We start from the raw sequence: 20680 nt of genomic DNA, 5'->3' as shown, positions 1-20680 counted from the left end.
TTCCAATGTGTATTTGCATGTCACGCAAAATGGGGAGACATATGAAAAAATTTTTCAATTTATGAAAACACAATAAGATAATTCACAATTATTTATAAGGTCATTAAAAGTTTTTTGAAACACACTTTTAGGATCCTGGCTGCCATGTAAAGATATGTGGGAAAAGTTCGAGTAGTCATAACGAATGGCATGTCGGAAGTCAGGATGGTCGACACAATCAGCTGTAAGCCAAATTACAACACTGATGGTAAACTAGAAATGTGCGAAGAGCTTTCTGGGTTAGTGGTTCATAGGAATCTGTACTCAGAGTGACAGATTCCTATGAGTGGGAGTTTTTAGCACATTGTGAATTTACACTACAAGGAACACCTAAAGCAATGCAACACAATAAAGAAAATAGAGACATGTGAATTGATTGTAGCATATTAATTCGTTTATTTCTTTTTTTTTATCAAAAACAATTTTTGTTGATCACATGTATTTGATGGGAGTAAGCCTGACACCGAAAAGCAAATTAGACAAAAATAGATAAAAAAAAAACATGACCTCCATTCATAATAGCTACAATTTCTAATAGGATATAAAAAAATAACTTGGTATACATGAAACTGAGTATTTTTACCCAAAGGACATTATGACGGCTACCATAAATACTTACAATAAGCAACAATTTTAACAACACAGCCTCACAAAAAACTCTCTCACACATGCGTACGACACACTGAGGAGCTGCAGGTAGAGTTGCACAAATATACCCTCAAAGTACATCACATGTAGTAATAATATTAATCTGAAGTACTACACAAACAGCCACATTTAGATACTGTTAGACTTCCTGCTGTTTCACTTCTGCACGAGTTAAAGGAAAACAGTCTGATGTTTAGGTGTAATCCAGCTGCAACAACGAGAGTTCAGAGGAAGAAGAAAACGGCTTCAGATGAAGGAGCAAACAGTCTTCTGCAGACAAAACTCAAGCAAGGTAACAGTCTAGCATCAGGCCTTGGCTGACAGTTTGGGCTGCTGGAAAGGCAGAAAGGATGTGAACGTCAGTGAGTTTGGCTTTGACTTAGGGACTCCAGTTTGTGCATTTTGTTTACAAATTATTAGTATTTTACAGAACTCTATAAGGCCTCTTCTGATTTCTTCTGATTTTATTGTCCAGGTAAATTAATAAAATATTTGTTTCCATTAAATCTGTTTAAGTATTGCAAAAAACAAACAAACAAAAAAAAATCTGTAAATTAATTTTTTGTTTTGTTTTATATTGTAGGAAATGAAAACACACAAACAAATAACCAAATCTAGAACTGTCAAACCACTTTCTGAACACAAAATAAAGAGAAGGCCTTTAGGAAAAAAGAAACACCCATAACAGATGTTTTACTGACAAAAAAAAGGATAATAAAAGAAAATGCACAATCATACTTTGCATTTTTTGTTCATTCATGTAATCTTTTAGTTACTGAAAAGCAAACGTGCAAGTTTAAAGCAGCCTCCAAAATTGTGGGTGCCACTAATAAATATGTGTAAAAAGCCTTAAAAAGAAGTGATATTTTATTACAAGAGTGGTAATGTTACAACCTTTACAGTACAGTATTACTGTATTACTATATATTACAGTAATATTACACACAAACATATTTATGTGTGTGTGCGTGTGATTAATCAAGATTTACAAGATTAATCACAGAAAATCAAGTCATGAGGAATAAATGTGCATCAAGCATTTTTGGAAATAAGCTATTCTTCACTTTTTGATCAGAATTAAAGACATTTTATTCAGAAATTCACTACTTCATATTTCCCCAGGATATAAATATCCCATAATGCCGAGAAACATTTCTCTTTCAAATGGAAAAGACAAGAGAAACTATTTCGCTTAAATGCCCCGTCACAAAGTCTCTATGTAACCATTAGAATTATTGACATCCAAAATGTTTTTTGTTAAGAAGAAGAATTTGTGAACAAAAATTTTCTATCCTACCACCATATATGTACTATGGTGACATTTTAACTGGAACCTTGTGCTTTGACATGAAAAATGGTGGAGATGTGAAAAAGGTCCTCAGGCCCACTATTAACGGCAGACAAAGTGTGATGCAGTCGGGTGTTTCTCTTCCAAAGGCTTTTTACACATCTTTAATAAGATTACTGTTGTTTTGAAGGCCATATATAATATTGCAGATAAATAGTTTTATTTATAAATAATTTTTATTTAATCTCAAACTTAATGCTGTTTAGACATGTAAATAAAAATATAAGGTAATCAAAGGTAAGACCTCATAATCTCACTTTGCATTTGGGAGGAAAATCAAGCCAAAGAACAGATAGTCTCCAACCAGCATGGCTCACACATCTTTTTTTTTAAGAGGTAAATGTTTATAACAGTTTATGTCCCATCAATCAGCATGGAATAGAAAAAGGAAAAAGTGCAAGTACTATTGCTAAATACAGTTTATCTTTCTAAGTCTCACAAAATAAAGAAACTTTCAGCACTTTAAAAACATCCGTCAAAGTAGAGCTAATCACAATCTAATGAAAGCATGTAGAAACTACAGAATGGCTCATTGAGTATCTGTATTCATCTATAGGCACAAAATACTTTGATCAGCTAAGATCAAATCACTTCTACAAGATTTTCTTTAGTCCAGAGGACCAACAGTCACAAACCACACATTGTACACAGTTTGAAAAGAAATCCTTTTTCAGCTCATGAAGCTTACATGAAAAACGATACAATTTTAACTGACAGTCATGTCAGCTTTTCAATGTAGACAGTCAAGAGGCCTTTCGTCAGTGAACTACAAAGTCAATTATTCCATTATAGCAGAACAAATACACAGAAAGATTGATCTGAAACAACTTCTTGTCTCAAACTCGAACAATTTGTACTGACGTTAAATCAGGGCTAGACTATTTGTATGTTTCAAGATACTGTTTGAAAAGCACAGAAATGAAGAAAGTCTTGAGTATTTTAAATCAAAATTGAAGTTTCCTCCTGCTTAAATGTAGCTTATTTTAATATTGAGTTTTAACTTTTTATGTGTAGTTTTCTTTTTCCTCACTTTCAAAATGTAGGTTTTTGATTTTATTTTTTCAAAGTTCAAGATCAAACTTGAAATTCTGTTTCATTTTATTTCTACAGACAAATTTTATGACCAATCCGTAGCCACATACTGGTCTACCTAGCAACAGTGAGGCAGATGAGGAAACACTTTACAGGTAGAAATCATGCGCTGTGTTCAGCTCATTATTTTTAGAAACATCAACCAAATGAGGCAATGGTCAGGAAATAAAAAAAATAAAAAAATTCTCATTTCATTTCAGTTCATGTCTAATATTCAACATTATAAAATACTGAAAGACACAGAACCAGTCCCGGTTGTCTGACTGCGTAGTCGCGACGCGGCCCTCCGTGCAGCTTGCTGTATTTTGCTCGTCGGAATGCATAACCTTTCTACATTCATCATCAGTTGACAAAAGTTGATTTTAAAATGTTATAAAAACTCAACAGTCGGGTTCATGGAGGAGACAGGCTCATGTCGCCTTTCAAAAAGAGCAACGGTTCACTGGAAACACGCCAAGACACTTTCAGTCCAAAGTTAAACACTTGGTAATTACAGTATGCACACCTAACAGTCTGGAACGACGAAGTGGAACCACAATAATACCACTGTAAAGATGTGAAAGCTTTAAAACACAGCTGCTTTCTGGCTTCTTGTACAAGCAAACGGGATGCATGCTGGTGAAACCTTCTATTTTTAGCACGTCTGTGTTCAGTATTTGCTAATCCAACTTTGTAGAAAGAAAGTTAAGAACACGTAGCACTCACTATCCAGGTTTATTTCGAAGCAGCGGGCTTCTATGAATCACGCCTAGAGTGATCCTTAATATTTTTCTTAGTGTTTTAACAGGCTTAACGATGTGCTTTGTACTTTAATATGTGAAATGAACAGTGGTATGTAAGGCAGTGGATCCTAGTATTTTTGCTGTATTAAATCTAAAACAGTCGAAAGTTGTTCAATGACCAAAAACAACAGAATTTTAGCTGTCTGACTTCGCACACAGCTGTCCACAATGTAAAAATAAAAACATTAAAGATACAGCTTTTTCTAGCACATACCCAATTAAAGTTATCCGATTTCAATTTTTGACTGACTCTACATCATCGTAGATCTACATTTCAGAATCAGCCATGGCCGATAAAACATAGAATAAAACAATCTGCATGTTCTTCATAGAGGTAGAAGCTTAAAAATACAAGAAAAACAATGAAAGAATTACAACATAATACCCTAATCTGTGGCTGTATCTGTATGTAAGAGAATTCAAAAAGCCATTTACAGGCCAAAAAGGTTGGGAGTTGTTAGAACAGGAAAAATATATAGGGTATATTTTTCTTTATTTGATTTCACTAATCAAATAATGTATATATAAAGTAGATCAAGGGAAGACTGTTAAACTGATTGGTGAATCTCTAGACAAAAGTCCAAATCTCTAGTCAAATCTTTCTTAAAAAACGTAACTATTACAGTCTTAATCAAATTTTTTTAAAATCACTATTCACATCTTAAACTCCCCGTCTCTCCTAAAGAGCCTCTAAAGCCAACCAGAACCAGACACATGGGGTTTCCATGTCAAAATGTCCCTGTGAGGGCAACACTGAATCATAGATTGAAAGAAAGGAAAGAGAGAAGGACTACCTTTGTTGTGGGTTTTGCATGCAATGCATGCCAGGTAACAGCAAAGCCATTGCTACTGCTAAGTGGTTTCAGCAATGATAACTGAATCACTTTTATTCATTTTGTATTTATTGATTTATTCTTGTCGTAAACCCAGGCATTTCTCTCATCCAATATAAATATTCAGTTTTTGAGTTTTTTCCGGGAGCGCCTTGTTTGCAAAGTGATCAGAAATCCCAGACACACCTACGCTCCTCTCAGCTATTACAGTAAGACCTGCAAGACATTTCTTCAGTGATTCACCCAACTCCTCACCTGCTCGTCCTGATCTACAGAAATCCTGTAAAGCATGAACATCTAACTCCTGCCTACCGAGCCACCTCGTGCGAGCTGTCGGGTTAGGAGGACTCCACGGTGATGACGGCCTCGCCGACCTTGCAGACGACAGCGGAAGAGGAGGGAACCTCCTCGCACGGATCCAACACGGACGATTGCATGCCGAGCTTTGATCCGGGGGAATCTCCGCCGATTCCCTGCACCGCTCCTTTCCCTTTCCCCTCATCCAAGCGCCCTTTCTGCAGCTCGTCTTCCCCTCTCCTCACATGACAGCGACACACCTCGATGCCAGAGTCGCCTGTGAGCCGTCTGTGACTGAAGTGATCCTCCTCGTCTTCTTCGTCCTCCTCCTCTTCGTCTCTGTCTTGTTTTTGCTCCTCTTTATTACTTGTGTTCGGCGAGTGCAGATCCTTTACGGAAGGAGAGGGCGTTACATCATAAGGTGAGGGTGAGGCCTCCTCCAGAGCCGGCGGTGGGTCGGAGGGCACGAGAAAATGAACTTGGCCGGGAGGAGCAGAAGACAACAGAATGAGGGGGGAGAGAGGGAGGCGAGTGGGATGTGAGAGTTGTGAGTGTAAAGGGAGGGAAAGCGGAGGACAAGGAGGCGAGAGTCCGTCGCTGCCAGCAGAGGAGCGTCGCTGCACTGGTATGACGTCAGGAGTGGCGGTGGGTATCACGTCCGGGGGAACTTGAGACGGGGAAGGCAATGACCTCGGCACGACAGCGTAGTCGCCCCCAGCTTCGCTGGGTGTGGACATATGGCTGCTGTCATACGTCTCGTCGGTCACCTGGACCGAGAAGGAGGTGCTGGATGGGGAGGTGAGGGAGCAGGACTCGCAGGAGCAGCTGGTGTAGTTGTCGGAGCTCTGGGAGGAGGTCAGCCCACTGGTGCCAGGGCCCAGGTACGGAGGACAGGGGTGCCGGTGGTGGTGGTGATGGGGGTAAGAAGAGCTGAGCCCCGCCGTGGTCCCTCCCTGGAGGGCAAAGATGGAGCTGTAAGGAGGAGGAGGCGTGCTGGGCTGGGCAGCCACCTCCTCATAGGAGGGCAGCTTCAGGGAAGTCAGGAAACCTGCAGCAAAATTTTAAAATCATCTTTTGTCCTGGAAAAGGTTTTATTTTGCCATAAGCTACAAAGAATTACGTCCAGCAGCCACTCAGTTGCTGTCATAATTACAATTGACCAAAGCATTACTTAAATGTTTAATTAAGCACTTTGTATTGTTGAAACACAAACTTCAGTATATTTCATAAGAATTTTCTAAAAGTAGGGCTGGGTCATATGGACCTTGCTGAATGTCATGATATTTTATAGTATTTACTATGATAATAATAAAAGGGAAAATAAACTATTTACAACTTAAAAAAAACTTCTAAATTTTAACTGGGCTTCTTCAGGAAACCAAGTACATAAATACATTTGATTTGATCACTAAACTGTACACAGCAACAACATTTGATCATATTTTTGAATTTAGTGGTAAACACTGGTGCTCTGAGGGAAGCAAAAATTGGTTTAACAATTCCACCAATCAAGTTAGCTTTGGAGTTTCAAACATCATTAATTGGAGTTCAACACAGTCATAAGCATGAATCTAAATTGGTGTGCATTTGCATTCAGCGCCCCCGAGTTCAATACTTTTTATATTCACGTTCTTTCAATTACAGCTGCAAAATTTGGGCTCTGTTTCTACAAAAGAGACTAAGCTTTTTGCTGTTCTTCACAACGACTAACTCAGTCAGACTGAATGGAGAGCATCCGTGAACAGCAATGTCAAAGTCTTTCCCAATTTTCTGAATTCGATTAAGATTTGGATTTTGAGCCATTCTAACATGTGAAAACAATTTAATTTAAACCACCGATCCTCTGGCTGTTTGGCTCTGCTCTTTCCCTATTTTCACTTGAATAAAAAAGAAATCACAATGATGCACTACTTTGTGTTGGTGTATAATACCTTAAAATTTGTGATAAAATACATAACAATTTACCACATACTCTGTAAGAAAAGGAAACATTGTTCTCTTTCCCAGAGCTGTGCAAACAAAAAGACATCATTCTTTTCTTGCAGTCCTGTTTGGGAGTTCTTGCTGCTGGTTCTTCTTTTGTGAACCAATGAGAACTTCTCAATAGTTCCCATCTGAAGTATAAAATGTTGTGGCCAAATGGAACATTTTATTGTTGTTGCCACTGTGATTTTTTTTTTTACTAATGAATTTAATCTGGAGATTCTCAAGTCAAAGAAATTGACGATTTACTCAAATGAATCACATTTAAAGCTGCTCAGAATGACTTCAGAATAAATTCAACATACTGAGGTCCAACATCGAAGACGGGTAGTTACAGGCTCCGTTATAAGCGATTAGATTGATTTCCCTTTGCCTTTGCTGCTGCTGGATTCTCAGCTTGGCTCGGCGGTGCCGGTAAGCACAGAAACAGCTGAAGAGGATCAGGACCGTCCACAGCAGCCAAAACCCTGTGGGAAGCAAGACAGCTCTGTAAATAAACAACGATATCCAGCACGTTCATCAATCAGTCGCAGGAGGCCAAAAGGCAGGATCAATGTGTTTTGGCATCACGTGTCCCTATGATCACAAGTGGTTAGTAGTACGAAACATAAACAAGGCCCCTGAGGTTCAACAGTACTCTGAAAAAAGTTATTTTCTCATAAACCCAATAATTTGTGTGTTCTGCAAAATCTGATGAAGTGTCTTTTACAACCCTCTGGAGGAATTTTGGTGAACTGCTAAAGGGTTAAGTTCATCCTCCAGGATTGGAACTTTAAAGGCTACTCAAGAAAATCTGAAATTGCTGGTGTACTTAGATCATTGTCCTGTGTATTGATGGCCAGACTTTAGCTGTCAAGGTAAAGCGGATTTAAGCAGAAACACCCCAGAAGCCAAAAACCATCACACTACCAAGACCTTGTCTGATAGATGATGCTGAATGTTGTGTAAGTTTTAAACTGAATGTAATAAGACCCACACGTTTTACTTTTGTCTCAACGGTCTGCAGAGTATTTCTGTAATTCTTGCGTATTATCAAAAAGTGGTTTGGGGTTGTAGAAAAGGCTTCGTTACCATTTGAAGACTGAATGATATCAGTGATATTTTTTTTAAATCAGAAGGTGTGTTGCTTTTTGAGGTCTTTGAGTCTACTTCATGTTGTCGGATTGGTTCATTCAAAGTGATTTATTGATTCTATGTGCCTGGCAGTAACCAGACCTGGGTGTTGCTTGTGAAATTGAACCAAAAGTTGTGATTAATCCCAGTTAATTCGTGAATTACAAGAGAACAGCTATATCTTCACACAGTGGTAGGCCGATTTTGATATTTTTTTCTGTCTATCACATTGGAAACTGCTCTTTGTATTTATTATTTTGGTTATTTTTGTCTGATCCCCCCAAAAAAGTCTTATGATCATAAATTGTGACAAAAAAGCAAAAACGGAAGATATCTGTAAGGGTCAAATAGTTTGTTATTATTATTATTATTGTACTGTAAATATTTGACCTGAAATATTGAATAAATGAGCCTTCCTTGCTCTTTGTGATGTTTCTATAATTGTCTAAATTTCCTCAAGTCTGCTTTAAAAATGTAATGTTCAAGTAAAATTAAATATATATAATGTGTCGAATAAAGGTTACAAAAAGTTACAAAAGTCTCCCTGATAATACCTTTTCATTACCTGCACTCATTTAATCTGAACATTTCATCATAATTTAAAAGTAGCACCAGGTACTTACACCAGAGTTCATAGTAATAGGTACAGCAGCCCGTTTCTCCACAGCAGTGTCCTGTTTCACACCGGTAACCTGGGCTGTTGTTGGCTCCTGGACAGTATTTGGGACTGACCACAGGCTGCCTGCCAGAGCCGACATGATGCTCCACCACCTGGTGGACAAAGCAAGACACTGCAATGTAACCACAGTCAGCTTCTGTCAACGGATGTATGGACATACTAATAAATTCATGCTACTACATGCTGCCTTTGGGGCTTTATGATGAACACATACCATTCCATAGCAGGGAAGTGAAAGTAAAAAGTTTGCAAATAAATTTGAAGTGTGGTGTCCATTTGCATTTTGGATCCTCTTCTCTGATACATGCAAATAGAATCCACAGAGGTTTGTTGGGGAACATTAGTGAACAAACAGAATCAAGAAGACCAAGGAACACAGCAGACATATCAGGAAGAAAGTTGTGGACGATTAAAGCAGGATTAGGTTATAATCCAGTATGCAAAGCTTTGAAAATCTGAAAAATATTTGTCCAATAAATCATCTGAAAATGAAACCGAAATGGGACAATTGTAAACCCGTAAAGACCTAAGCCTTTCACCTATGACACTTAGGGCAAAGAGAGCATTAATCAGAGAAGCAGCCAAGAGGCCTGAGATCCACAGCTCTAGTGAAAGAATCTGTTGATAGGCAACTAGGAGTAGCTCAGTCCATAAATTAGGCCTTTATTGAATAGTGAAAAGAAGAAAACAATTCGGGGGTGGGGGAGAAACCCATAACTTTTTGGCCCACAAAATGATGCCGTGTGTGGTGGGAAACATTGGACATCCTCCTAAACACAATACCCCAGTTGATACCAGAATCATGCATCCATACGGACATAGAAACTACCCAGAGTTAATGGAAAGCCTGGTGGAGCTAAATACTGAGCATTCCAAAAAAAGAAAACTTGTTAAAGGCTGGAAAGGACTTGAAAATGGAATAGAGTCCCACATTTAACAGGACAACAACCCTAAACATACAACCTCAGCAAGACCACTGCAGTATGTTTCTTACTGCAATGATCTTGGTTAAAATATATCTTTTAATGAGAATGTCCCAGTCAAAGTCCAGACCTAAATCCAACTTAAGAGTCTGTGGCAAGACACAGCAGTGAACGTTTTCAGACACTCTCCGTCCAACCTGAATGAATTTGAACTGGTTTGCAAAGAAGAATGAACATTAATTTCAGATGCTTCAAAAGCTAATAGAGACCTGGTCAAACAGACAAGCAGCTGTAAATGCAGCGAAACGTGGCTCTACCTAGTATTGAGTTGGAAAGATTTAATACAAAAGCATGCTATAATTTCTGATTTTTATCTACAAAAAAATGTTAAGCCATATATTATCCTTTTTCTTTCACATAATTAGGACTACTTTGTTATGGACAATCGCATTACATCCTAACATACACATTGAAGCTTGTCAGCTAAAGTGAGAAAATCGGATAAAGCTCAATATTATGCGGCACTAAACATTTTAGCAGATTCATGATAGTTTTCATCATTTGCAGGTTAAATCTAAAAGACAAAACATCACCTTGTCAGCTGTGTTTCTGTCAATCTCCAGCACAGGCACCTACAGAGTATGAGAAATACAAGGAAAATTGTATTTGAATCGGCCAAAATCAGGCTGCGACTAAACGCAGGCAAATATTAAACACATTGTAAAAATGTGTGAACAACATTGGAACAAGCAAAAGCATCTAAATCTGGTCTGCACATAGTTACCACACAAGACTCAGAAGTGCTAACGAGCAACAATGCGTTTCTATAGCAACAACTAAGAGGCAGACTGTGAGTTTTTTTTATTTTTATTATTATTATTATTAACCACATGTGGAAAAGGTTTTTTCATCGTTTAAAAGCTGACCTCCTTACCGTTACAGCTTCAGGTGCAACCAGCTCCTGCAGGGACATTGTCATCTGATTCAAAAAAGAAAAAGACACAATGATCAGGACAGAGGACAGCACGGGCGTGATAAGACGCTGATTGTAAGACTAAGCAAACAATATGTTATTAGTCCAAAAGTGGCAAACACTTTTCCAGTCAGAGACTGTCAGCTGCTTGTCTGCTGGCTCATCAAGGTGACAAAGAGGCTCTTAAACGCACCGATTTCTCTCTGTGGTGTGACGTAGGCGACAGAAATCACCCACTTCTGGGCATTTTTACAAAATTTCTTCCTGCAGCCTCCAATGTTCTTCTTAGTAGTCTTGCTTTAACACATGAAGTATGTAAAGTGGTAAAGAAAAAACATTAGCGACAACTAAGTAGCATCAATGTTCTGATATAAAAAAATTCTATGAACGCTTAAGTTTTACTGGTCAACTGTGCGAGAGACAAATATGTTCCTAAAGAACCAGATTCAAATAGACAAAGGTTCATATAATTAAAGACAACATTTATTCGGAGAGCATAATTGCAAATGTTAATCACTTATCTATCCCTGCAACAGTTCAAGATCTCCATGTTATCCAATAAAAAAAAGAGAGATCCAGATGGGAAATCCAGACATCGTTTTTCCAGTGACACATTCAGAGGGATGACAAAGTTTCCACTGAACGGAAGGAATACACGCCTGAAAACCAGATGTTTGCATACACTGCATAAAAAGAAACATGGCCTGTTTTTCTTACTGTTAGATCATAAAACTGATTAAACATTTATTGTTTTAGGACAGGTTGGGATTACTAAAATTATCTAATTGAACTGACATAAAATATGATTGTTGTGCTTTTCAGAACGTTCGGAAAGCCCAGAGGATTTCCCCATGGCTCTTTAAGTTTTGTATATTAAGGTAACAAAAAACAGCAAGAAAGATATCAGGAAGAAAACTGAGGGCCTCTAATTCATGCTTAAGTAGAATTCCCAGATTTCTGACGGTGTCAAGTTTACCAGTTCAGACAACAAGGTATGTTGCACGGGAATGTCCAGCTGTGCTATTCAGTAAGGAGGCAGATTCTGCGCCCCAGAGATGAACGTCCTTTTCATGTGAAAGGGTTATATCAATTCTAGAGCGCCTGCAAAAGACCTTGTTTCAAACTGGTAGACGGTCCCATTGTCTGCCTTGAAATAAGTTCTCTGCCATCATGGGCTGAAAGGCCACTAAGCAAGGACAAAGATTACTCCAAAAAGATTAGAAAATGACAGTTTACAAATGCACTCAGGGTCAAAGACATGAGTTTCTGGAGACATGTCCTGTGTTCTGATGAAACTAAAATTAAAGGCTGTGCCATACTTGTACTCTCATAAATTTTGCGTTCAGACACAAAATAATGTCTGACCATCAGTTCGCGACCTTGAGGCTTAGGGCACTTTGAGTTATGCACTTCGGTAAGTCCATATTGCAAAGACAAAAAAAGAGCAGGTTTTGAACTGGCCTAGCCAAAGTCTGAATCAGGTGTTGATGGCATGATCTGCAGACCATTTATGATCAACATGGAAGAATTAATATAGTTCTGCAAAAAAGAGTGAGGTTAGGTCTTCCGCACTGAGGTAAAAGATTTATTTACCAGTTACTGTAAACACTCGAACCAGAATGTATTTTGGTTATTTTTGTCTGATAAAAAAAACAATGTGTTTGATAATCTGAAACCTTAAAGAGTGAAAAAAGCTAAACTAAATAAAATAAATTCATAAGGAAGCAAATAGGAGGCAAGCATGTGCACAAATATGCACAGAGCTTCATTTCTCCTAGAGCCTCTATATGTTTTCTTAGCCATCCTTGATCACATTATTAAAAAAGAAATCACATGACTGACATCTAAAGCTTCAGCATCATGGATATGACCTCCACCTCAGTGAAGGTCATATGGGTTGACAGCAGGCAAAAGGGGGGGAAATGTCCATGTGTGCTGCATAAGGGACTGCAGTCAAAACAATGAAACGGAGCTGGGCTTGTTGCACACTAAGACAGCAGCCATGTAAATTAGACGTGCTTGCTTAACAACCGACTCCTGCCTGTGGTCAGCACAACTGAACAAGGTTGGCCCAGCATTGTGTGCTTCATATCCGGACAAACACACCCACACACACATACACACACGTAAACATCACAAGTTGTGCATATGCAGCATTAAATTTATGGCACAAAAAAAAAAAGCATTACTTTGACATTTGTTTACTAATCAATATAAGGCCACAAATTGTGCTATAAACAACTAATACCCATAGGCTGCTCAATATTTCATAATGCAGTAAAACACAGGTGGGAAAAACAACATAAAAATATCACTGGAGCTTGTAATATTTGACGAGTAAACAATGGCTTGTCAAATATTATAATTTTTTTATTGTCTTTCCTAGAGAAAATGTAAATATTTAAAAATAAAATAGACAATATCATACTGCCAGTGTCAGAGACACGTTCTGCTGCATAGTGTGAAAAAGAAATGCCAAGTCAGGATGGAAAACGAGCTGTCAAAACTCCTGTCATGCAGAGTTCCTGTGGTAAGGCCACCACATGGCTTTAAAATAAGAATGTGTGTGAAATGTAGTCACTCTGAGACCACCAAGAAACCTCGAACGATCCACATCACAGTTCCCCTCAAAGTTCGCAATGAAATAAAAACCAGAGTGAAGCACCGGTATTATACAAGATGCTAACTAGTCGGTAATATTTCTGCTGCTTTTACACCAAGTGCTTCAGTTTAAGACTTTTTAAAAATCTTTATTTATTTATTTATTTTAAGGCAAATGAGGGCTGGAATTTTTAGCCAGTTGTTTTCAAGCATAATGTGGTAAATATATGCACTTTCTGATGATCTACATTGGGTCAATTGAACAAAAACTCATTAATTACATTTTCCAAATCAAGCAATAAACCAATTTCTAGGAATCTAGGAAAACCAGGGTATTGATCTGGGAAGAGGTTGTATCCTTTCAACCTATGCTGCAGCCATTTTACTTAAAATAAGATCAACACAGTTGTATATATATATATATATATATATATATATATATATAAAAAAAATTCCCTTCTCACCCTCCTCGGGTGGTCTGTTTCATCCTCTGAGCTCGGGTCCTCTACCAGAGGCCTGGGAGCTTGAGGGTTCTGCGCAGTATCTTGGCTGTGCCTAGAACTGCACATTTCTGGACTGAGATGTCTGATGTTGTTCCTGGGATCTGTTGTAGCCACTGCTCCAGTTTGGGGGTGACTGCCCCGAGGGCCCCGATTACCACAGGCACCACTGTGGTCTTCACCTTCCAGGTCTTTTCCAGTTCCTCCCTGAGGCCCTGGTACTTCTCCAATTTCTCATGCTCCTTTTTCCTGATGTTGTAATCACTTGGTATTGCTACATCCACCACAACGGCTTTCCTCTGTTCTTTATCCACCACCACAATGTCCGGTTGGTTCGCCATTACCATCTTGTCTGTCTGGATCTGGAAGTCCCACAGGATCTTAGCTCGGTCATTCTCCACCACTTTTGGGGGTGTTCCCCACTTTGATCTCGGGGCTTCCAGTCCATATTCTGCACAGATGTTCCTGTACACTATGCCTGCCACTTGGTTATGTCGTTCCATGTACGATTTCCCTGCCAGCATCTTGCACCCTGCTATTATGTGCTGGACTGTCTCAGGGGCCTCCTTGCACAACCTACACCTTGGGTCTTCTCTGGTGTGGTAGATCTGAGCCTCTATTGCTCTGGTGTTTAGGGCCTGTTCCTGGGCGGCCAGGATGAGAGCCTCTGTGCTGTCCTTGAGTCCAGCTTTCTCCAGCCATTGGTAGGTTTTCCTGACATCAGCCACTTCAGTTATTTGTCGGTGGTACATCCCATGTAGGGGCTTGTCCTCCCATGATGGTACTTCCAGCACCTTGTCTTCTGTTCCCCATTGCCTGAGACATTCGCTGAGCACATCGTCCGTTGAGGCTTTGTCCTTGATGTATTTATGGATCTTGAATGTTTCATCCTGGACAGTGGCTCTCACACTCACTAGTCCTCTGCCTCCTTCCTTACGGCTCGTGTACAGTCTCAGGGTGCTGGATTTGGGGTGGAATCCTCCATGCATGGTTAGTAGCTTCCTAGTCTTAACATCCGTGGCCTTCATCTCTTCCATTGGCCAGCTAATTATTCCGGCAGGGTATCTGATTACTGGTAAGGCATAGCTGTTTATTGCACGGATCTTGTTCTTGCCATTGAGCTGGCTTCTCAGGACTTGCCTTATTCGTTGGAGGTATTTGGCTGTGGCTCCTTTCCTTGTGACCTCATTGAGGTTACCATTTGCTTGTGGTATTCCCAGGTACTTGTAGCTGTGCTCTATGTCTGCTATTGTTCCTTCTGGGAGTGAGACCCCTTCTGTGTGGGCGACCTTCCCTCTCTTTGTAACCATCCGACCACACTTCTCTAGTCCGAATGACATCCCAATGTCAGTGCTGTAGATCCTGGTGGTGTGGATCAGTGAGTCGATGTCTCGCTCGCTCTTGGCGTACAGCTTGATGTCATCCATGTAGAGGAGGTGACTGATCATTCTTGAGTCGGTATCCGTAGCCAGTCTTGTTGATGATTTGGCTGAGAGGGTTCAGGCCTATGCAGAACAGCAGTGGGGACAGAGCATCTCCTTGGTATATGCCACATTTGATGGACACTTGTGCAAGTGGTTTGCAGTTGGCTTCAAGGGTGGTTTTCCACAGCCCCATCGAGTTTGCAATGAAGGCTCTTAGAGTCCTATTGATGTTGTACATCTCTAAGCATTCAATGATCCAAGTGTGTGGCATTGAGTCATAGGCTTTCTTGTAATCAATCCAAGCGGTACACAGGTTGGTGTGTCGGGTTTTGCAGTCTCGGGCGACTGTGTGGTCTACAAGGAGTTGGTGTTTGGCTCCTCTGCTATTTATGCCTATGCCCTTCTGTGCCTTGCTCATGTATTTATCCATGTGTTTTTTGTTTGAATGGGGAGGTGAAAACATGGATCTGTTGGAATATATATATATATATATATATATATATATATAAAATAAAAAAAACTTCACATGTATTTGCAATAAAAGTAACAATGCACTGACAGACCTAACAGGTTGTCCCCATTCAAACAAAAAACTCTACTGAGACACCCTCCCCCCCTCCCCTATTTATCCACTCCCCCCAAAGAAACATTTTTAACATCACAATGTGAAACCACATCCTGCACACATTACCCTGACAGGGCCGGAGAGAAGGAAGATACAGGTGAAAGAGCGTCCTGTTGGCTGCAACGTAATGTGACAACCACAACTTCAAACAGGAGAAATTTGACAAAATGGAACCTCAAAACACGTGTGAGGCGTCTTCAGAGTCAGTGTGGTCTGGTTACCAGTTTATGGGTCTCACCTTATACCAGATTTTTTTTTTTTTTTTTAAAGTGAGTTTCAAAACCCCAAACATTTATTTCTTTCAGTTTGAAGTTCATTTAATGAGATCTGAGCAAAAAGCCCTGAAGCAACCAGAGTTGAACCCATCTCTGGCTGTATGGAACATCTGTTCCTCATCTGTTGCTGTTTTAAGGCTCTGGTAGCCTGATTAATTAAGTAGCTAATATTAGCTGCATCAAAAAGGTGAAAATTCTACAGAACAAAAACACTGTAAATCTCACAAATGTTTACTCTTGTAAATGTTTATTTAATATGTAAAAAAAGAAGATATTTCTTAGTGTTATAGATAACATTAAACAAGACAATATATTTTACTTTGCAAAAAAATTATTTTCTATTTCCTTTACAATCTTCATTGCAGCCTTATGAAACACTGTATATTGTTTATATAAACCGAATCCTATTATACGTTTTCGTTTCATTTGCTTGTGCTTCTTCTCTCATGTTCTCTCATGTCTGTTGGTAAATGTCGTCAGGATCCTACATTTCTACAATTTGGACAAATGCAAGAAGATAAATATCAGATTTTGACTGACTATATTGAAGAGATTTTTAGCATGAACTTAAAAAAACAAACAAACAAACAAACAAAAAAAAAACATGCCTTTGCGCTGCGCGTTATTAAAAAGACTTCATGACGTGCAGTGACTGTGTTGGGATGTAAAGGTTGTTTGTCAGGAGCCAGGTAGGCCAGAGGAAAGCATGTTGCTGTGCAGTCACTCCAGCCCAGCTGTTGACAGCAGCGTGTGTGGATCAGAGCAAACCTGCGCAGTGCCTTACCTCTTGAGCCTTCAGCCCGAGGCAGAAAGTCAGCGTCTTCTCTGGATCCATGAAGACAGCCGAGCATCAGGCTCCACATCAGAATGCACAAGTTACACAGTGAAGGCTCGATCACCGTTGTCCCACTCCACAGACACGGCGCCGTCCACCGCCATTCCTCTCACCCCCCCCTCCCCAACCCTCCCGCCCGCACGTCCTCCCACCCCGTTTCTGCCGCACACACCGGACTTGTGTCGGAGTAAACACTGAAAAGCTGCGTCAAATCTCACTGTGCATGCACGCTGGAGGACACATATCCTATTGCTGCTGCTGCTGCTGCGGGGACGGGTCCATGTTTCAGCAGGAGTTTGTAGCGGAGAGGGACGGAGATGAGCATGATGTCATGCTTCCTCAGCCACCAAACTACTTGCGCCGAAGAGCTGCGGCTTTGATTGGCCGGAGCTCCCAGCAACAGCCGCGCGGAGGCTGCCTCAGCGGGGCTGCATGGCTTTCACTCACGCCGCTCGAACACTTCCTGGAGGAGCTGCAGTCAGGCAAAACCAGGAAAAACATCTGTTTGAAAACATTCCTGAAATAGGGTTGTCTGCATCACAATTTCTTAAATGCGGCCATCTGTATGCTTATTAGTGGAAAGGATCTGTTTTCAAGTGGAAACAATTCAACTTGAATTTATAAAAAAAAAAAAGAGAAAAAACTTTCAAAACATCCACATTTTTCACACAGGAATCGAGCAAGCACATTTTGCATTCATTGTCTCTGTGTGATGTGTTTCTGATAATAATAATAATAATAATAATAATAATAATAATAATAATAATAATAATAATAATAATTAATAAAAAACATTGTCTGAATGCATGAACAGTGTAACAGGTGTCTGTGAAAAACTGTGCAGGTTCATTAGCCATAAAGCATGTGCTAAGTTTAGCCCAGTTAGTGTGAGTTCATATGTCTTCTTTTGTGTTTTCGTCATTGCTGGACGGCAGAACTGTTCACACATTGTAATTATATAACAAACAGAAGACATCTATCTATCTATCTATCTATCTATCTATCTATCTATCTATCTATCTATCTATCTATCTATCAGAATAGATCTTTGTGGTAATTTAGAATTTATGCTCTCACTGCAGGTAACAGTAAAAATAAAAATAATAATATTAATTAAAAAAAAAAACATTTACTATGGTGTGTGCAAAATAGAACAGAGTGTATTTGCTAAGTTATTGCGAGGGAACGCAACCCTTTTGCGAAGACCGAAAAATAATTTCTTTCCCGGGTTCCGTAGTAGCATTCTGCCAAAGTGTGCAGGAGTAAACACCTTGTGAGCGACATGTATTTCGCTATCTCTGTTAAATTTAGTAAAGGTTAGCTTTTAGATTCAAACACAGTTCATTTCAAATATGTTTGCTTGATCTTATAAAAGTTTACTCTGTGCGTTAGACTAAACTGGGAGCGTTAATATTATTGCATTTTGATCATTTTTAATGCAGTTCTGTCACTTGTCACAAGAGGGCAGCAGGCAACAGAGTTCTGCTTTCTGAACTTCCTTTCTCACAGAGCTTTTAACCCAGGGTTCACTGACCTGCTGAGGAAATAGTTTCGTGCAGTTATGACAGTCGCAGTTATATTACACCTTATAAAGGTTCGTGTAAGCATTTTTTATCGCCATTGCTATATAATCATTGTTTGCCCTTCATGACAGGAAATCTAACCTCAATTTGCACCAAAAAAGAGAGAGGCCTCACCTTCCTGATTTAGACAGTAATGAGTTGTGCATGTTCGGTTTGAATTCGTACTATTTAGGAAAACGCTGCAAATTAATTTGGGTTGCATGCGATGATGCACGTTCTTACTGCAACATGAATAATAGTAATTTTGTCAAGCACTGACGAGAAGATGCCTGGTCATGTTGTTTCCTGACATATAATGATACAGTATGACATAACGCACTTCCTCTCACATGTTTTTGCAAATTCGCATGCATGTACAAACCCATATATGACTAACTTTTTGTGGCAAGTATAAGAATTCCTTCATAACTGTATAAGTGGATGTGTGTCCGCACTAGTGATGTTAAGCCTGACGTCACATGTCACAATTTGCAACATTGCCTATTAAAGTCAAAATGAAACTTGTTTTATGCCTTGTTCTTCTTTCAGTGGTAATATGTTATTAATCATCTTGCCTATTACAATTTATTCCATTGGAATTTTAACTAATAGACCAATAAAAACTGGTGCATAATTCTGAAATTAAGCTAAATGGATAAGTGGGTTCAGAGGTGTGTACAAATACAATTTTGAAAAACATTACACATTTATGTTCAGGCCCCCTGAGTGACTGTCTGTAGAACATTTTGTGCAGTTACAACTGTAAATATTTTGTGATATATTTCTACCTGCTTTGCACATCTATAGACTGAAATTTTAGCTAGTTTGTCTCTATAAAATATGTAATGTTCAATCAAACAACTACTCCGACTTTTTAAAAAGTGAGAAAGCGGCCCCTCTTTTCTTTTTTTCTTTCTGATGTATTTCAGAACATGAATTCATCACACTGTTCAGACAGATGTAATACAAATTTGAAATCATAGAAATATGGTACTTTGTTTTCTTAGTGAGGCTAGTGAAAGTGATCATTCACTGCAGAGCTGGATTTCACCAAACAAAAATTTCCACTCGTTTGTTAAGTTGAAATATACAAATAAGTGGAAAATCCCACAATGAGAAAATGCTTACTGTTTTGCAACACGGTTTATGGTCAAGTCCTCATTTATTCCACGCTTACAGCATTTGTATTGTAGACATTTTGATAATAGTTTAAAAATAAAAGATGATTTTTTTTTTGTTTGTTAAAGGACATTGAAGAATGCTTTGGGTGGTTGCTTGGCATTTGTGTTATTTTTACCTCGGCCCATCGAGCAACCATTGTAAGTTTGGTCGTGATGTCACAATGATGGCAAAAAGAAAAGGAGCATTTTATGCAAGTTTTCACTTCCTTTTTGCTGCATCAACCTCCAACAGAAAACCCATTTAGCAGTAAACTAAGCTTATTGAGAATTATGCCAACTCCAGGAAATGGAAAGAGCTCTGGTTCTGCGTGCATCTGTCTGCAGTTACCACAGTGTGAAATTTAGATCCGGTGCCACATTGACTAATGACATTTAAGATAAAAATGCTAAATGACAGCGTGATGTGCCTCTGGCCCCTGCTGCATTCAGAGCAAAAAAAAACAAACAAACAAATAAAATCAGCATGTTGTTACCAGCAAATGTTCATTAAAAATAAAGACAATACGCTTTTGTCATTTAACTTGCTTGTTCAGTTGCATCATATTTGCATTGTAAAATATACATTTTCCGATTACAATCTCTCTTGGTGTATTTTAAAACCTGAAAAGCCACATGTTCTCTATGTCCTGAAATGTCTTAAAAAAGACCAGTTGAAGTCCCATAATGAAAATCAGCTTCTTTACTTCTGCATAAAAATCAAGGTTAACTGCTGCTACACTTGACAGCTCAGTGTGTCTGAAGAGCTGCGAAGAGACATTTTACCACAGTGTTTTTTTTCTTTTCTTTTTTTTTTAACAAACTCCTGAAATAATTTTGTACCAAGGGCGTTTGAAAGTAAAACACTCATTACATGTAATACACTTTTAGCCCCCCAGATCATAAGATCAAACCCTTTTTCATCCTTTTCATCTCTTGAGGTTTTCACTAAAATTGGTGTCTATTGCTGTAGGATCAACATAATGCTTCA

At 39.1% G+C, this 20680-nt stretch overlaps 1 protein-coding gene across 1 annotated transcript; it reads right to left on the bottom strand.

The window, feature by feature from the left end:
- Window positions 1–411: 411 nt before the first annotated feature.
- On the bottom strand, window positions 412–17533 carry LOC103466399 (uncharacterized). The gene is made up of 6 exons (XM_008411941.3): window positions 16920–17533; window positions 10672–10716; window positions 10331–10369; window positions 8759–8906; window positions 7328–7489; window positions 412–6087 (listed from the first exon to the last, which is right to left on the bottom strand). The coding sequence occupies exons 1-6, from the start codon at window positions 16968–16970 to the stop codon at window positions 5081–5083; spliced, it is 1452 nt and encodes a 483-aa protein (XP_008410163.2). The 5' UTR covers window positions 16971–17533; the 3' UTR covers window positions 412–5080.
- Between the last annotated feature and the right edge of the window lie 3147 nt (window positions 17534–20680).

Source organism: Poecilia reticulata, chromosome 1, assembly GCF_904066995.2.
Source record: "Poecilia reticulata chromosome 1, P_reticulata-male-v2, whole genome shotgun sequence".
Classification (NCBI taxonomy): domain Eukaryota; kingdom Metazoa; phylum Chordata; class Actinopteri; order Cyprinodontiformes; family Poeciliidae; genus Poecilia; species Poecilia reticulata.
Note: the sequence above shows the minus strand (reverse complement) of the source record. Positions and strands in the feature narration are given on the sequence as shown.

Coding starts and splice junctions, on each gene's coding strand:
- LOC103466399 (XM_008411941.3), bottom strand. CDS start 16,970: ATGGATCCAGAGAAGACGCTGACTTTCTGCCTCGGGCTGAAGGCTCAA. Junction 10,717..16,919: donor TCGGGCTGAAGGCTCAAGAG/GTAAGGCACTGC, acceptor TTTTTGAATCAG/ATGACAATGTCCCTGCAGGA. Junction 10,370..10,671: donor TTGCACCTGAAGCTGTAACG/GTAAGGAGGTCA, acceptor CATACTCTGTAG/GTGCCTGTGCTGGAGATTGA.